The 15185-nt window shown below is 33.1% G+C and overlaps 5 protein-coding genes across 11 annotated transcripts; 3 read left to right on the top strand and 2 right to left on the bottom strand.

Annotated features, from left to right (window-relative positions):
- The first annotated feature begins 63 nt into the window (after positions 1-63).
- Positions 64-2215, top strand: LOC117603488 (uncharacterized). Its single transcript, XM_076688151.1, has 10 exons — positions 64-285; positions 434-659; positions 731-874; positions 934-1113; positions 1191-1268; positions 1338-1413; positions 1477-1585; positions 1647-1714; positions 1775-1892; positions 1953-2215. Exons 2-10 carry the CDS (start codon positions 628-630, stop codon positions 2213-2215), a joined length of 1068 nt encoding a protein of 355 aa, XP_076544266.1. The 5' UTR covers positions 64-285; positions 434-627.
- A 274-nt stretch (positions 2216-2489) lies between these two features.
- or (AP-3 complex subunit sigma-2 or) lies at positions 2490-6522 on the top strand. 3 transcript variants are annotated; one of them, XM_034322824.1, is made up of 4 exons: positions 2490-2659; positions 4595-4723; positions 4806-5189; positions 5605-5711. In XM_034322824.1, exons 2-4 carry the CDS (start codon positions 4655-4657, stop codon positions 5668-5670), a joined length of 519 nt encoding a protein of 172 aa, XP_034178715.1. In that variant the 5' UTR covers positions 2490-2659; positions 4595-4654; the 3' UTR covers positions 5671-5711. The 3 variants fall into 3 exon arrangements, with proteins under 3 accessions (XP_034178715.1, XP_034178713.1, XP_076544314.1); XM_034322822.2 differs by lacking the exon at positions 5605-5711 and adding an exon at positions 6023-6522 and having other exon boundaries at positions 2498-2659; XM_076688199.1 differs by lacking the exon at positions 5605-5711 and adding an exon at positions 6023-6522 and having other exon boundaries at positions 2498-2659; positions 3637-4723.
- On the bottom strand, positions 5684-7688 carry LOC117603548 (GATA zinc finger domain-containing protein 1). 2 transcript variants are annotated; one of them, XM_076688198.1, is made up of 4 exons: positions 7413-7688; positions 7305-7344; positions 7142-7196; positions 5684-7072 (listed from the first exon to the last, which is right to left on the bottom strand). In XM_076688198.1, the coding sequence occupies exons 1-4, from the start codon at positions 7686-7688 to the stop codon at positions 6859-6861; spliced, it is 585 nt and encodes a 194-aa protein (XP_076544313.1). In that variant the 3' UTR covers positions 5684-6858. The 2 variants fall into 2 exon arrangements, with proteins under 2 accessions (XP_076544313.1, XP_034178710.1); XM_034322819.2 differs by having other exon boundaries at positions 7142-7344.
- On the bottom strand, positions 7667-10006 carry Pym (partner of Y14 and mago). 2 transcript variants are annotated; one of them, XR_013062143.1, is made up of 5 exons: positions 9872-10006; positions 9601-9780; positions 9233-9329; positions 8576-9159; positions 7667-7808 (listed from the first exon to the last, which is right to left on the bottom strand). XR_013062143.1 is itself a non-coding variant. In XM_034322821.2 (4 exons), exons 2-4 carry the CDS (start codon positions 9629-9631, stop codon positions 8634-8636), a joined length of 654 nt encoding a protein of 217 aa, XP_034178712.1. In that variant the 5' UTR covers positions 9632-9780; positions 9872-10006; the 3' UTR covers positions 8363-8633. The 2 variants fall into 2 exon arrangements, 1 of the variants encoding a protein (XP_034178712.1); XM_034322821.2 differs by lacking the exon at positions 7667-7808 and having other exon boundaries at positions 8363-9159.
- A 165-nt stretch (positions 10007-10171) lies between these two features.
- Positions 10172-13202, top strand: Atf-2 (Activating transcription factor-2). Of its 3 annotated transcripts, none has more exons than XM_076688196.1 (7): positions 10172-10281; positions 10661-10754; positions 10842-10987; positions 11060-11382; positions 11618-11834; positions 11923-12271; positions 12349-13202. In XM_076688196.1, exons 2-7 carry the CDS (start codon positions 10709-10711, stop codon positions 12744-12746), a joined length of 1479 nt encoding a protein of 492 aa, XP_076544311.1. In that variant the 5' UTR covers positions 10172-10281; positions 10661-10708; the 3' UTR covers positions 12747-13202. The 3 variants fall into 3 exon arrangements, with proteins under 3 accessions (XP_076544311.1, XP_034178707.2, XP_034178708.2); XM_034322816.2 differs by having other exon boundaries at positions 10172-10517; XM_034322817.2 differs by having other exon boundaries at positions 10172-10517; positions 10606-10754.
- The last annotated feature ends 1983 nt before the right edge of the window (positions 13203-15185 follow it).

Genomic DNA, 15185 nt, shown 5'->3' with positions numbered 1-15185 from the left:
GTTATAGTGTACCATAGGTGTTTAAGGGAAATGAAGTGTTTCTCTTTTGGTAAAGTATGATGTTCAATTATCCAATGGTTTCTGATAACCTCTGTAATTTATGGAGGAATTCTTATAGCTTCTTCAGAAAACTATTAAAAGGAAATCATGGTTGATAAAAGGAGCAAGTATAGTGCATCGGTTCGTGATAAACCAACCACTGCAAGAAGTGTCCAAGACAATTTTGCTACCGAATTTTTAAAATACTCAGAAGAGTACAATGTCGATCCATTACCTAAAATTATAGTGAGTTTATATTCTACGTTTAATTAAAATTCATTTCTCAAGTCTGAAATTGTTGTTAGATAAAAAGTATCGCAGACTTTCACGTTGCAAGGTAATCCTTCTTTAGTAAAAAATTATTTGGAATATTTAAATTACTTTACATTTCAAGCGTTGAAGACGATGAATCTCCTATTTTTTATTTAACATACGAGAAGAAAAAGTTAGATGCTGTGAAGGAAATTGAGAGCAAAGATGAGTATTGAAATAAATTACTTCTTTTATTGTGATTATTTGAATTAATTGGTTCGTTTCTTTTTACGTCGTGAAGTATCAATCTGCATTTTGGATGCACTGAATTCCACCATGCAGAAATTTAACACCATCACTGTTCTCGAGTAAATTATACAAAAATTTTCTATAAGAGAAAGGGTTGCACATTTTCAACATGGTATAATTTTTCCAATAGATTGCCAGATTGTAAAATAAATGCATTTGGCATCGTGCTAATTGCAGAAATGTTAATGACAATTGGATGTGTGCAAGATTTGAACTTGGATATGAATCCAAATCCTCAGGAAAATTTTCATTTACTGTGTGCACCTGGTGGAAAGTAAGCTTTTCCTAAAATTTCATCTTTCAGGTGTATTTTGATGAGAGATTATGTTTTAGTTTATGGTACTTGTCCCTAAACCTTTGTAAAATATCTGACGATGGAGTAAAGAGAATCATGAATGAATTAAAGTACCAAGATGCACCCAATGAGCCTAAATTAAGTATTTTAAACCTAGCTAATAATCATATTACAAAGGATGGAGCACTCCATATTGGTAGTATGCTTCGTACGAACAGGCAAATTATTTTAATTAATCAGAATTTCATAATCCTGATTACAATAATTAAATTAAATTAACCTTCCACTTTTACAGATCTTTAAAGTGTCTGGTTTTACTTGGAAACAGAATATGCGATGAGGGAGCATCGATGATCCTACAGGAACTTAAAATGTAAGAAAACTTATTGTTTTACTTGTGTTCCAAATACAATTCATTAATAGCAATAATTAATAATCTTAGAACGGCTTTAACTCATGAAGAAATTATGGATAATCGTCGGAGAAACTTTGCTGAATTAACATTGCTCGATCAATTGGTAATTAGATGCATATAAAAAATTATAGTCTTTCAAGAAATATAATTGTAATTAATTAAATAGATGGAAAAAGAGAAAGACGAAGAAACTGACAAATCGATATACGAAGAACAGTCGAGAAAAAGCAGTAAATCACGAATACGACACAGTCTAACTAGAAGATCTAAAAAATGTATATAATTTATGCAAATAAAGCTTTTTTCTTCAATTTTAATTAATTAAGTCATTTTTAGTACACCCCGGTTCCTTGGTCAAAATTGGAGACGACGAAAGTTTATATCAGGCTTCTGAACCTACACGAGTAAGTCTTCAAATTTTAAATATTCCATAATTACTGGTTATTAATTATTAATATTTTCAGAGAAAGGAAATAATTTATGGAAGTAACAAATGTCATCCCTTTCAAAATGAAAGTTTCCCAATAAATGGAAATATATTTGCAACTGGAAATCTTGAATTACAATACTTAGACTTAAGCTGTAAGTGTTCCTAATTAATTTTTTATTTTATGAAATGTTAAATTAAACATTTTTACTTAGATAATTATTTGTCAAAGACGACTCTGCCAGAATTCATAGAATGCTTATATTATCAGAATTATATGCTAGGAAAAGACAAAACCAAAGGTCTTCTGCATGTTTTATTAGAAGGAAAAGGCATTGAACGAGAAAATAACCCAGACTGGGTCACGTTTCAGGAACTTTTGCAATTAAGACAAGAAGGAAAATCTTTTACAGAGGACACTTTTCGGGAATTCGTGCCAGAGGAAGCTGAAATTCTTCGAAAAAACATCAAACATTGATGTTCATTCTTTATTTTGATGAATAAAATTAAATCTATAACATAATTTGGTTTTTTTACTTCTTGATACAGATCTAAACCTCGAACTTGATCAACTGATTTTTTTTCTCTTCCACCGATAATAACTGCATAGATAATTAGAGAAGGTAATCGTAAAGGATCGAGAAGATGCAAGAAAATTCGAATGGAATAGAAAAGAAGCGATGGCGTGACTTTGATCAGTTTCGCTAAAGCTCTTATCGTGTGAACTTTCGACCTCCCATGAGACAGTGGGGCCTGGGTTATAACCACAGTGCTGTTGGTGAAAACGTTAGTTTTCTCGCGTTGCAATTTCCAATAATGTTGTTTCACGTCGTTGCCGCTGCCGTTCTCACGAACATCGCATTTTTGGAGATCTACTCGTTCTACAACACGGAGAATCCCACGGATGTGCAATTATTGTCCGGTGAGATAAAACCTTCGCGTCCAATTAACTACAAGTTCATTAATTATATTATATAGATGATCTGCTTTCATCCGCAAGTGTTATTAGAGATCTCTATTTTCAGTCTATCCATACACTGACATGGAACTAATTTTCATATTAACTTTAATGTAATGCACATTTCTTAGTATTAGTATTAATACAGATATGCACAGGTAGTACCCGCCATACTGACTGGTAATTCTTTCTCTTATAAAGTTTTCATACATACAATGGAGAAACAATGCAATTTCTATATTAGAAATTCCATTTCTTTATTTTCAAAACACATCCAAAATAGTGTGGCGGTTATAGGTGTCGTTAAAAAAGATACATCGATAAAGAAGGTCGCCACCGTTGACCAAGAACCTGCCACCACGATCATCATTTTTATTCATTTTTATCAAACGAAATAATTGTACATTCATTTAGTTCCAATTTCTGCCGCCAGAGAGCGCAAAATTCACGCCGAATTTAGTTCCGATTTCTGCGTCGGGGGGGCGCAACATTCATGCAGAATTTAGTTTCAATTTCTTCTGCTGGATGGCGCAAAACTCGTGCGAGATTTAGTTCCAATTTTGATCACCAGGGGACACAAAAACCCCGCCGAATTTATGGAAATACAAGTAGCGCCATATAGCAAAAATTATACGTATAATTGAGAAAGGAAATTGAGAAATGCCACAAACACAGAGATATAAGGGATACACTTCACTTCACTTCATGTTTCCCTCTATTGAGGGTGGCGTAATCTAGAGACTTGTGTCTGTCCCTTTTTGCCCAACGAAAAGTTATAGGCCACACGCATTATCGCGGCATTTTCAATTACATTATTTATACTATATGCTTCTATACTTTTAATTCCACTCATACTTGTCCGTACTTTTAAATCTCACACTCTTTCTGTATGTACTTTTAACTCCACTCATCTTACTCGCTCCTTTATATCCCCCTTTTAGTCGCCTCTTACGACAGGCAGGGGATACCGTGGCCGTATTCTAAGCCCCCCGAGCCACAGGGGGTAAAAAAGGGATACATGGATATAAGTGATACAGGGATATAAAGAATACAGTGATGTAAGGAATACAGGGATCTAAGGGATAGAGAGTTGCAAAGAATTCAGGGATTTAAGTATATAAGGATGCAGTGATACAGGGATCCACACGAGGCCTATAAGGAGGGATAGAATAATAAATAAAAGGGATGCTGAGCTGAGACGCGCAAAAAGGCTAAGATCATAAATTTTATTTTTCTTATGAACTTGTTTAATATGCTAAGAAAATAAATAAGGCAAATTAAATAAACTTAGAAAATGCCTGCTGGTTCAAGGTATCATACCCTATGATTGGGAAACCTTCCTTTCCACTGGCTTTGACCATAATTTTCCCTAGAAAGACGCCGAGCGTGCTCAAGAAGTACATGTAAATCTAACCTCACCTCGGGGTTATCTGGGACCCCCAACATTATAATTCCTCGACAATAAATACATGTTCAGTCTTTCTGGTATCTGTAGTCACAGTTCATTGGATGATAACGTAGTGCATTCTATTCAGACGAACAATCACATAGAAAAACTGTACCTGATGGTGGTTTTAGTTCGTTGTATTTCATTACTATAATTTATATTTGTGAAGTTATATTTTTTGAAAACAATTGTGTAACATTACTATTAGTTTTGACCTAAAATTAATACTGTTTAGTGTTTAGTTACTGTTACTGTTTAATGAAGCTAAAAAGAAGACACTACAAAATTTATGGAAAGTTTAAGTTTATACTTCAACAATTGTAAAATGAAATACATGTTTTATTAACTTACACAGTTATAATTCTTTAGAGAATGCAATGTTTAAGAATTAATTACATTCTTATCGCATTAAATCTTACTAATATTTCAAATTTTAACCTTTATGCATACAGATGAGTACGTATTGTTTACATAGTACAGTTGAAACTCAGTTTGTTGATTAATCATTAGTCATGATTAAGGCAATATTGGTATTCAATAATCATGGAAAGCCTAGACTTTCAAAATTTTACCAATACTTTGTAAGTATATAAAAATAATTATATTTAATTATCATTGTTCATTATAAAATTCAATAGAAAATGTCCTTTTCTTTTTCTTTAGAATGAAGATATGCAACAACAAATAATAAAAGAAACATTTCAGTTAGTTTCCAAAAGAGATGATAATGTTTGTAATTTTCTGGAAGGTGGAAGTTTAATTGGTGGTTCTGATTATAAGTTGATTTATCGACATTATGCAACTTTATATTTTGTATTCTGTGTGGATAGTTCAGAATCAGAATTAGGAATATTAGATCTAATACAAGTTTTTGTTGAAACATTGGATAAATGTTTTGAAAACGTATGCGAACTTGATTTAATCTTCCATGTAGATAAAGTTCATTACATACTTAATGAATTAGTGATGGGTGGAATGGTCCTTGAAACTAATATGACTGAAATACTGACACGAATTGAAGACCAAAATAAATTGGAGAAACAAGAGGTAAGTAGTATTTTATAAATAACAAAAACTGAAAATCCATATTGTATGTTTAAGCTTTAGTTGTATAATTTGTGGATATTCAAGATAACAAATGTTTTATGTGGTATAACAATGCACTGTGATAAAGTTTAACTCACTAAATCACAGTTGTGATAACTAATTTATGCAAACATCTCTTAACATTTTGGGCCTATTCTAATTCTACTTATATTTAAGTTATAGAGTAGTGAGAATATATTTATAAAACCTTAGTTACATATAAAATAGTATTTGCAATTTTATTAAAAAATAGTTTTCTGGGCTTGAAGAAGTTTACAGCCTATAGCAGTTTATTCGTTAGCTATGCATGCTTTGGAATGTTTTGTAGAGCAATTTCATATGGTGGTAGGACTGATTGACCTAACATGAATTCTAGGGAACTTACAAATCGGGACGATCTAGCTCACCTCGTCCGTTAGTCCTTCGGTGGCCCCCTCCCTAAAGTAAATCGGCAGTAAAAAAAAAAAAAAATCAAATCATTTTGTACACTTTCATTCCTTTATACAATTTATCTGTGATTTCTTTTTTTTCACCAAGAATCTCAAAACATAAATCTTTCTTAGTTTTACAAAATAAATACTCATAACACGCATGATGGTGCTATTGTTTGTAAATGTCTGCTCGGTAACAGTGCCTTAATGCAAATGTATACGTCGCCATGCTCTAAGAAATAAAATATGTATTGCGTAGCTACTCATTTGTCTTTACTTCTATTACTAATAAATTTAAGTTTAAAAAAAAAATCCTTTAAATTGATCCGTTTTCCATTTTTTCCATCCATATGGTATGTGCAGGCAGGAATCACAGCAGCGCCGGCGCGAGCTGTTTCTGCTGTCAAGAATATGAATATACCACAGCAGATAAAGGATATGAAGTTGCCTGATCTGCCACAGGCCATAAAAGATCTCAAATTCTGACCAGCCGTTACGTCGTTGGCTCCAAGCTGACTGATTTCACCTACAATTCCAAATACAAGTGACACCACAAGGGTTTTTTTCTCCCCTCTTCAAACAAATGAGAATGCACCAATACTGCCTACAAACTCTTCATGTATTACATCTCAACAGTACCAGAATTAAACGTGAAGATTATATTGGTTCTTATGACTTATAAGAACCATGTACAAAGTGACAAGGGCTCCTATTGTGAAGATTAACAAAATATATTTGATTTTAAGAACAAGGATCTAAAATGTTTCAAACTATTAACTCTTATTATGTAAAGAGAAAAGTAAAACTACTTCATGATTTTAAAAATACTAATATTTTATGAAAGATGCAATATTATTTCTATATATTAAAAAAAAATAATAAATATTACCATTGTAGTATAAACCATAAAAGTGCATTTTCATTGCTATATCCAAAGCAGTATATTTAATGTTATCTCATTTGTGAACATTTCCATCCAGTTATTAAAGATATTAAATAATGTTATATTGTATCAAAGAAATATGTAATAAACATTATAGTAACATATAACAGTTTTTATTTTTAAAGAGGTATCAGACAAATTTAGGTGCATTTTAATCAGTTGTAGATTATTGGTTCAAACGAAATTTGTATATTTTAATGAAATTAAACAGAAAGATTAAAAAGAGACTTAAAATAAATATTTCATAAAATTAAATTTACTTTTTAAATGTAGAAATTTCATTTCTAAGCGTAGTCCATATGTATCCAGTGCCTCTTTCTGTAAGCGATGGTGGATATGGTGTATTTTTTAGTTTATAATAATCTGATGGAGCATGCATTACAAATTCCATGCATTCCAATTTACGTGGAAGATCTTCCTCTGGACCTATAATGTATGTCTCAGGACTGAACCCTTCATCAGGCGGTGGGCTAAATACAAAGTACGTATGATGAATAAATTGATTTATGAATACTTTAATGTATGGTCTGATATACTACCTTGCTGTAGTAGGAAGAAGCCAAGTAACAGCAGCACTTTTTTCGCAGTACTGATCTGTGAGTAAACCACGAATTTGTGCATAATAAATTCCACCATCAATATCTTGCATAGAAACTACATCACCCACTTGAAAGTAAGTGCCTTTATAAAACACATAATTACTTGTGACTGGAGTTGCTGTAGCAGTTGGTGCTTTCACTGGCTAAAAAAGAAAAAGAAAAATAATGTATAGTGTTACCTTTCAACTATTGAAACAATGATTGAACGTACAGTTTTTTTGAATAAATTCCTTCGTCCTTTTCCTTTAGGCACAATTTTGTGCGAAATTGGTTTTGAATTGCAATATCTTGTTATTCTTGTACTTCTTCTAGTAGGTTTAAGCGATCCTCCTTTATCTTCCTCTTCATTTTTTGGATTTAAATTTACTTCTGAATTTCTCTCATCTTCAAGACAAGTATTACAAAGGTTACCGGCTTCGGTTGAGTGCCAAAGCGGGGTCTCACGAGTCCCACACTTGACACATTCAGGTTTGCTGCCGAGAGGCATCGAATTTTATTTAATTCGATTTCATTAATTGTTTATTCATGGATAGTCAACCGATAAATGTCCCCTTCAATCTGCTCCTCGATCTTTTTGTCGATTGGATTCCACTGCATATCATTTTGACTATACACAATATAGTACTAAATAAAAATCAGAGCCTTTCAAGTACATAGATAAATGTAATAAGGATAAAAGCTACCGAAACATTTATGCGAATTATTTACATTCTACAAATTATATGCAAGTATACAATACTGAATACACAACTGCATTATATCATTGATTATATACAGTAAATGCAACTATGGAAATACTACCATTGGGAACTTTATCAGCTGATGAGAAGATAGTACTAATCAGTGTGTTCGCAATACAAAGTCCCTAGCATTTAAACCGAATTTTATTTAAATAAAACATGTATTATTCTTTTAACGAGGGTCTTATATTTTAATATACTCTTCGACGTTATCACTTGCTTCCTCTATTCATATATTTTTATCTCCCTGTATATGTCCACGAAGTTAAGGTAACAGTAGACCTCCCTGAGCTGCACGAAACAAATATGTTCTCTCGTTGAACGAATAACATGTATTGCACTGTACGAACAGAACAAAGTATAAATAAAGTTTGTTCTTATCGATATGATATTTATTTTCGAAAACATAAATACCAACATATAATATGCAAAAACAATTTTTATTCAAATTTGATTGGTCTTTCACAAGTGTCGAGTAGAGTATACTATATTCATTGGTATTCAATTTAATTTTTATATATAAATGTATATTTTTATATTGCCATTCATTTACTGTATAAACAGGATAAAAGTGTGACATTACATATGAATGTAATAAAATTTTTTAAAATTTGAAAAACATTTGTTTACATACTACTACGAAGTGATGATTCACTGAGGTATGTAAATAAAGCCTTTTCATTTTCTTTCTCCTATTGACTTGCTTCTAATCTCTTTATTTCTTTTGAAATCTCAGCTTTCCTTGCTAATTTGTCAAGTATGTCTTTTTCTGGATTCTTTAATAATCCAGACTTTATTTTCTCTTCCAAAGTTTCAATCTCTCTAACCTTTTTCCTTAGATTTTTTAATCTTTTCTGTGGATCTGATACTGAAGTTTCAGACTGATTTAGCATATTTGATTTTGATGATGAAGTTTGACTGTTTGGTACTGATTTAGTATTGATGTGTGGTTTATTATTTTGTGGCAATGATTCTTTCTTTTGTTCTGGTTCTGAGATGGTAGTTTTGGCCAATTCCTCTGTTACATGTTCAGTTGTTTTATGTTTATTCTTTTTCTTTTTCTTCTTGACTTCTGTTTTAACTTGCGCACCAGGAATTGCTTTAGATTTTGCTGCTAATAATGCTTCCTGTTTAGCTTTGTGCTCTGCTATAAATTCTGGACTTGCACCTATTGGATACATAGGTTTATTTTTGATTTGTTTACCTTTACTTTCATACCTAAAAGGGGAATAATCATATTACGTATTACAAATCTAGGATTAATAAAGTTGTGCTATAAATTATTGTGTACAATGGAACTTCTTCTTGTGGTATATAACCATCCTTCACACGGCGTGGCTTACGCCATGTGCCATCTGGACGTTGACTGGCAGGAATGAATGTTCCACCTGTAAATATTTGTAAAATAAAAAAATGAATTTTATGAATTAACATGAGTATATTATTTGAGTACCTTCATTTTGTAACTTCAGTGAATTACATTAAATTTACAATTCAATGCTGCTTAGAAGAATTTAGTATTTAACTATGATTTCAAGTTAATTCAATATTAGAATATAGCACATATTTTGGATAGTATTAGTTGTTTACATCTTAAAGGTTATAAATAGTATAATAATTTTAATAATTGAAATATTTAAATAAAACGAATTTTATTACCTTGTTCATCTTTAATATAAGCCGACGCCATAGTTATATAGTGCGATTGTTCGCAACGAATATTTTTTATTATATTTCTTGATAATTCTTACTACCCGTGTGCCATTTTGCGATCGTGGAGACCCCAACTTCTTTAAGCTTCATCGTGTCTTCAAATTTCCGACGTGCAGTTACAATATCCTGTAAATTAATTTATTAAATTAAAAATACAATTCGAGACTTATTTTTATATATTTTATAATTTCACATGATTAAATTTTGGAAAACCTACGAGATTGGGTTTGGCTGAAATTTTGTAGATAGCTTCATTTTACATACAAACAATATTTGTGAGAAAGATTTTCGGCGACTCAAAAATAAGACCTAAAAATGTTGCCGACCGCCAGAAAGCGGTCGATTTAATAAAGATTTAAACCTAAATCAAACTTATAAAATACTATATGTAATATTGGGGATATATTTAATTATATATTTGTCATATCTTCACGGATGCTCAGCCTTCCCTCAATGTATTTTAACCAGATGTCGGTATTTCAGGTCGTGTGAGAAAAACTTCTATGAGGTGATTGATCTATTTCACAACTCGTCTGTGATTTAACCGTAGAAACAGCTGATTCGAAGCGAAGTGACAAAATCTAATAACGTATATTTACTACTTATTTTTTATCTATTTGATATCAGGTAACTCAGGAGTGTTAAACAATTAATTCTTAAGTGGAAAATGTATTACCGAAAAAGGGGACTCTTAGAAAATACTGAATTTCGATTGATTGTGCCCTATTATAAGGGTTTTCAGCTTTGTTTTCATTTTACATTTGGCCACCTGTGAATTAGTATCATAATAGTTATAGTAACTCTAGTTAACAATGGCAAATAATGAAAAAATGTTTGTCTGTTCCTCATCTGATTGCAACATGGTACGTACCTTTACTGTCAGGTACTCCATTTACTCAGTTGTTTTAGAAATTTGTTTCTTTTTCCATTTATTATTTCATATTCTATTAGGAGGAGTATGGCATAAGTCTTTGGTTATTTAAATAGTTTTTCTTTATTATATCAGAGTTTCACAAATGAGGATCAATTAACAGTGCACAAAAAAAAGCATGATATGATGTTAAATCTGGGAAGCAGTTCTAAGAATGGAGGGTTTGTTGGTAAGAATTACCTTTGATCAAAACTTTATAATAGTTAGACTGCATTGAAGTACAGATAAGGGATCCTTTTTTTTATTAAATATGCAGCTGATCAAACACCAACACCAACCAGGTTCATTAGGAACTGTGAAGAAGTTGGGTTGTTTCAAGACTTACAAAATGTCAATCCATTCGAAGAAACATTCAGGCGAGCTGTGGAATCAGGGAATACTGGTTCCCTTACAGTGCCAGAGGTAAAATATTAATTAAGAACAATATAAGCCTTTTGTTAAAAGCTATTATTGTGTAAATGAATATTGTTCTAGGCTGGAATCACAGACGATACATTGCATACACCACATATATTTCCCCATATAGCAGATGTACTATCTACAAGTAATCAAATGCTCTCTGAAAATACTGTGCAAGAATGTAATAGTATTTCCATTATTGAAAAAAGTGCATCAGAAAAATCAGTAATTGATTCTGAGGTTTGTACTAGTGTAAAACTCTCAGAAACAGATGAGCAGAGTCTAATGAAAGACAAGCTAACTGTTGACAGAAGTGTAACATTAACAGAAAGTATTATTGATCAAGTTACACATACGCCAATAATGTCAAAACTTTTACAAGACCAAACTCCACAATTGTAAGTAACTTAAGCTTCAATAGAAATGACCACTAGCTTCTCTAGCGGAGTAGAATCGAAACACAAACTATCCTTGTTTCTCCGAGGCAAGAGCATACAAGAGAGACAAGGACGTGTCTACCCATGTTCCGAGTTTTTCGGCTTCTCCGCAAGAGACCCCCCAAGATCAATTCGGACTTTGGCGGCCGATAATGCATTTTGAAATTATTGTAAAAATAACAAAATTTTTATATAGATCAATAAATGGCGAAGAAGTGCAGCTACTATTAAAAACGTCTGATGGAAAATTAATGCAACTATCGGCGATACCAATTTGCGATTCGATTTACGCGAATACCGCGCAATCTTTAAAACAGCAAACAGTTGTTATAAAGACAGACCCACCTTTACAATGTACTGGGAAAGTAGAGGCTAAAAAATCCACGGTTTCTACGCTAACTTTAGCAAAAATGGTATTTTATTGTATGGGCACAAACGTTTCTAATTGAAATTTAACTTAATTCGATTAAGTTTAGATTTATATTTCATGTATCATTACAGAAATTGAAACAGACTCTAACAAAAAGTACCGAATTGCAACATTTGAAATCGAACAATAATTCTGGGAAGAATAATGAGTTAAATAGTTTAAAAAAAGAGAATCGAAGTAAAACGATGGAGGACCACGTGAAAAAGAATCAGATTCTTGAACGTAATCGTGCGAGTTCAATGCGGGCAAGGGCGAAAAGGAAAGCGTGGATACAACAGCTCCAGAGGACGGTCGCCAACGTGAATGAGACAAACGTAGCTTTGCAAATGGAAATAAAGGTCTTGCGTTCAGAAGTTGCCAAGTTGAAAACACTTTTATTAGCTCATAAAGATTGTCCCGTTACCAGGGCGATGCAGAAAGGTAATGTAACTGATATAAAACGTCAGTTTACTTTTAATTTTATTTATTATATATATTTATAATGATGTATTTTACAGGAAATGGTATAATACTCGGCCCTAAAATAATATCATTAAACTCAGACACAATAAATAATTCGGCTTCAATAGGAACTTCGATGAAACGAACGGCATTTTCTTCTTCCGAAGTGCCTATCATGCCAAAGAAAAAACTGTCAATGACGCACTCAAAGAACCCTGTCATTTTCCCGAGAATGGACTGCAATACAAACCTATCAGTTTCCAATGCAGCATTAATTAAGACAGTACCTGCGCTCAAAATTATGGGAATGGGACAGCTTTTGGAGAAGGAAGAAACGAAGCCGATTTTGATCGTTCAAAATTCACCTAGAAAAATTGATAATCCTAGACAAATAATTCAGTTAAATCCTAATTACGAGCTAGAACAAAGCGCGTCGAAAAGCAATACAACGTAAATACAACGTTCTAAAAATTTGCTCAAGTGAAGAAAAGACAAGAATAATTGTTGATTGAACATTGTTAAAATATGTTTTCACATAAAGGAAGATACAGCACAATTACGTGTACGTATATCTGTGAAGAGGATCTTTTACTATTTATTTATTATAATAAAAGAAAATATTTTGTAATAGCGTTTCTATCTATTCTTTTTTTTTTATTTATAAGACTAAGTAATGATATATTTCAGATTTTTATTATACGGTAAAACATTACAAAGAGCTGTAAGAGTATAATGTATTGTTTCTATTAAAAATCCCACCATCTTGAATTTGCATCTAGCAGTATGCCAAGTCCCACGATGATTCTGTAACCCTCGGGCCCTTATCAGTTCTCCGTCCAGTCGTCTAAAAATTCTACACCGGACAGGAGAATGATAAGGGGCTTTGGGCACGAAACCTCTTCACCAAGCTACCAAAAAACTTCACCGAATTCCCTGGAATACGTTTACGAAGGTCTACGACTGCCATCGATCCTAAAACCAACAAGAAAAAATATTCCTATCTACCCTTCGGCCGCATTTTTTTCTTTTTTCTCCTTTACCATGAATGACGGTATTGATAGAGGAAGAGTAATTGACCGTATCTCTCAATGTTGAATGGAATGCATTTTATCGCGTAATTTTATCTAATCGGAGAAGAAATTTATGTTTGCCTCGATTACACAGAATGTGCCGAGTTAGCACGGCTAATCTCCTATATTTTGTCAGTGAGGCTGCAACAACAGCAGCTCTTCGGAACGCGACCGGTAAAAGAGATATCGACTGAGCGTGTTCGAATAGGCCTTTCGCTTTTCGACAAGCAAGATTTCTGTCCCCTTGAGTCATGGACAGTGACTCAACGTCCAGAATACAACGGACCAAGTGAGACGTAACCTGAATTATCGGTTACTCTGTAAATAACCAACGGCTTTCCTATACCGATAAGCGACTTTGATAACCCCACGCGACGCGGAGGTAAAAGACATATTTTTTCACATTTTTATAAAACTACATCATTTATGGAAAACACCAGTGGATCTTTTCCACCTTTTCCGTCAAATCTATGAATGAAATTCGGCTCGCTTTGTTAACGGGACGCGTCGGTAAACGCGGGAGTTTGGCACCCTTTAGAAAATTGATCAATGCTCTACAATTTTCTTAACAATGATTCGTGCAACATAATATCCACTGCACACAACGTATATCGTGTATCGAGATTACACATCATTATTCAAAACAATTAGAAAATTACGAGCACGGATACGACTTCGATGATTAATGAAGAACTATATTTACAATGTTGGTTTTTGGAATATAAGATACTCTATAATTATTTCAAACTGGACGTTACTCAAAAATGTCATTCAGATCTGTTAATTGTCATTCCAAATAGACTCTGCTATCCTTGGAATCTTCACACTTTTACGTTTTCCGTATCCAAGCCGCAGATAAAAATAGACCGTGTCGCCCCTCACGTGCTCGTAACTTACGGCCCTGAATCAAGCTCGTGTAGCTATTATACAACACGCGCTATCTTCTAACCTTGGTCCAGACTCGCTAGTTTTCGTCTGCAATGCTTACAAGAGATGTACAAACGTAGTGTTTAATTTCTGAATATTGGAAACTCTATGGATAATACGTTGACTGCCCCTAATGTTGTGCAACACAAATTTAATGTTTTTGCTTAAAGTTTCATTAAAAATTTCTTGTCTATTCTTCGACTATTCAATTAAATTTGCAATATTAAATTTGTACCGCCTGTCATCAGTGACCCTCACGACAGTCAACATGTTAATGGGGTTACTCTTTATGGGGTTTCCAGCAAGTACGATCAGCCTTGCTTAATTGATATCGATTTCAACGACGTTGTTACTTTGCAACGACAGTGAATTCAGAAATCAGTAGTCGAATGTGACCCAGTTTTATCCACCTCGTCGGGCTTCAATTTTCTCGTTGATTTGAACGATTCTAAATTGCGAAAATACAAGTATTTTCGATTACGTGGTATGCCAGACGCACTTTGTACAAGCGGTATATCTTCTACACAACACTTTCAAAACGGCTTAAATTAATCTAAAATAGTCCAAGTTTTTGTAGGCAAATCTCGGTTTCCTAGATAAGTACGTTATCTATGAACTGCACGATATATAACCACTAAAAGCTTCCCGATATTCCACCATTTCGAGACTGTTTTATAATTAATACACTCGGTTCTTGCATCCAATCGTTAATCGTTGGATTAATTTTTAATACGTCGCTTTCAGCTTATACTCTTCTTATCGACGGGAGCTTTCCATTGCTATAACAGACTAACATTCATCAAAACGTTTTCGAAACATTTTGCAAATCTATTCTATAGAAATGGACCAAGATCCAGCATCGCAGAAGATTTACTGCAGCGCTACGGAGACACGTG

This window comes from Osmia lignaria, chromosome 4 (genome assembly GCF_051020975.1).
Source record: "Osmia lignaria lignaria isolate PbOS001 chromosome 4, iyOsmLign1, whole genome shotgun sequence".
NCBI classification, from domain to species: Eukaryota; Metazoa; Arthropoda; class Insecta; order Hymenoptera; family Megachilidae; genus Osmia; species Osmia lignaria.
This window is presented reverse-complemented; position numbering and strand designations above follow the sequence as displayed.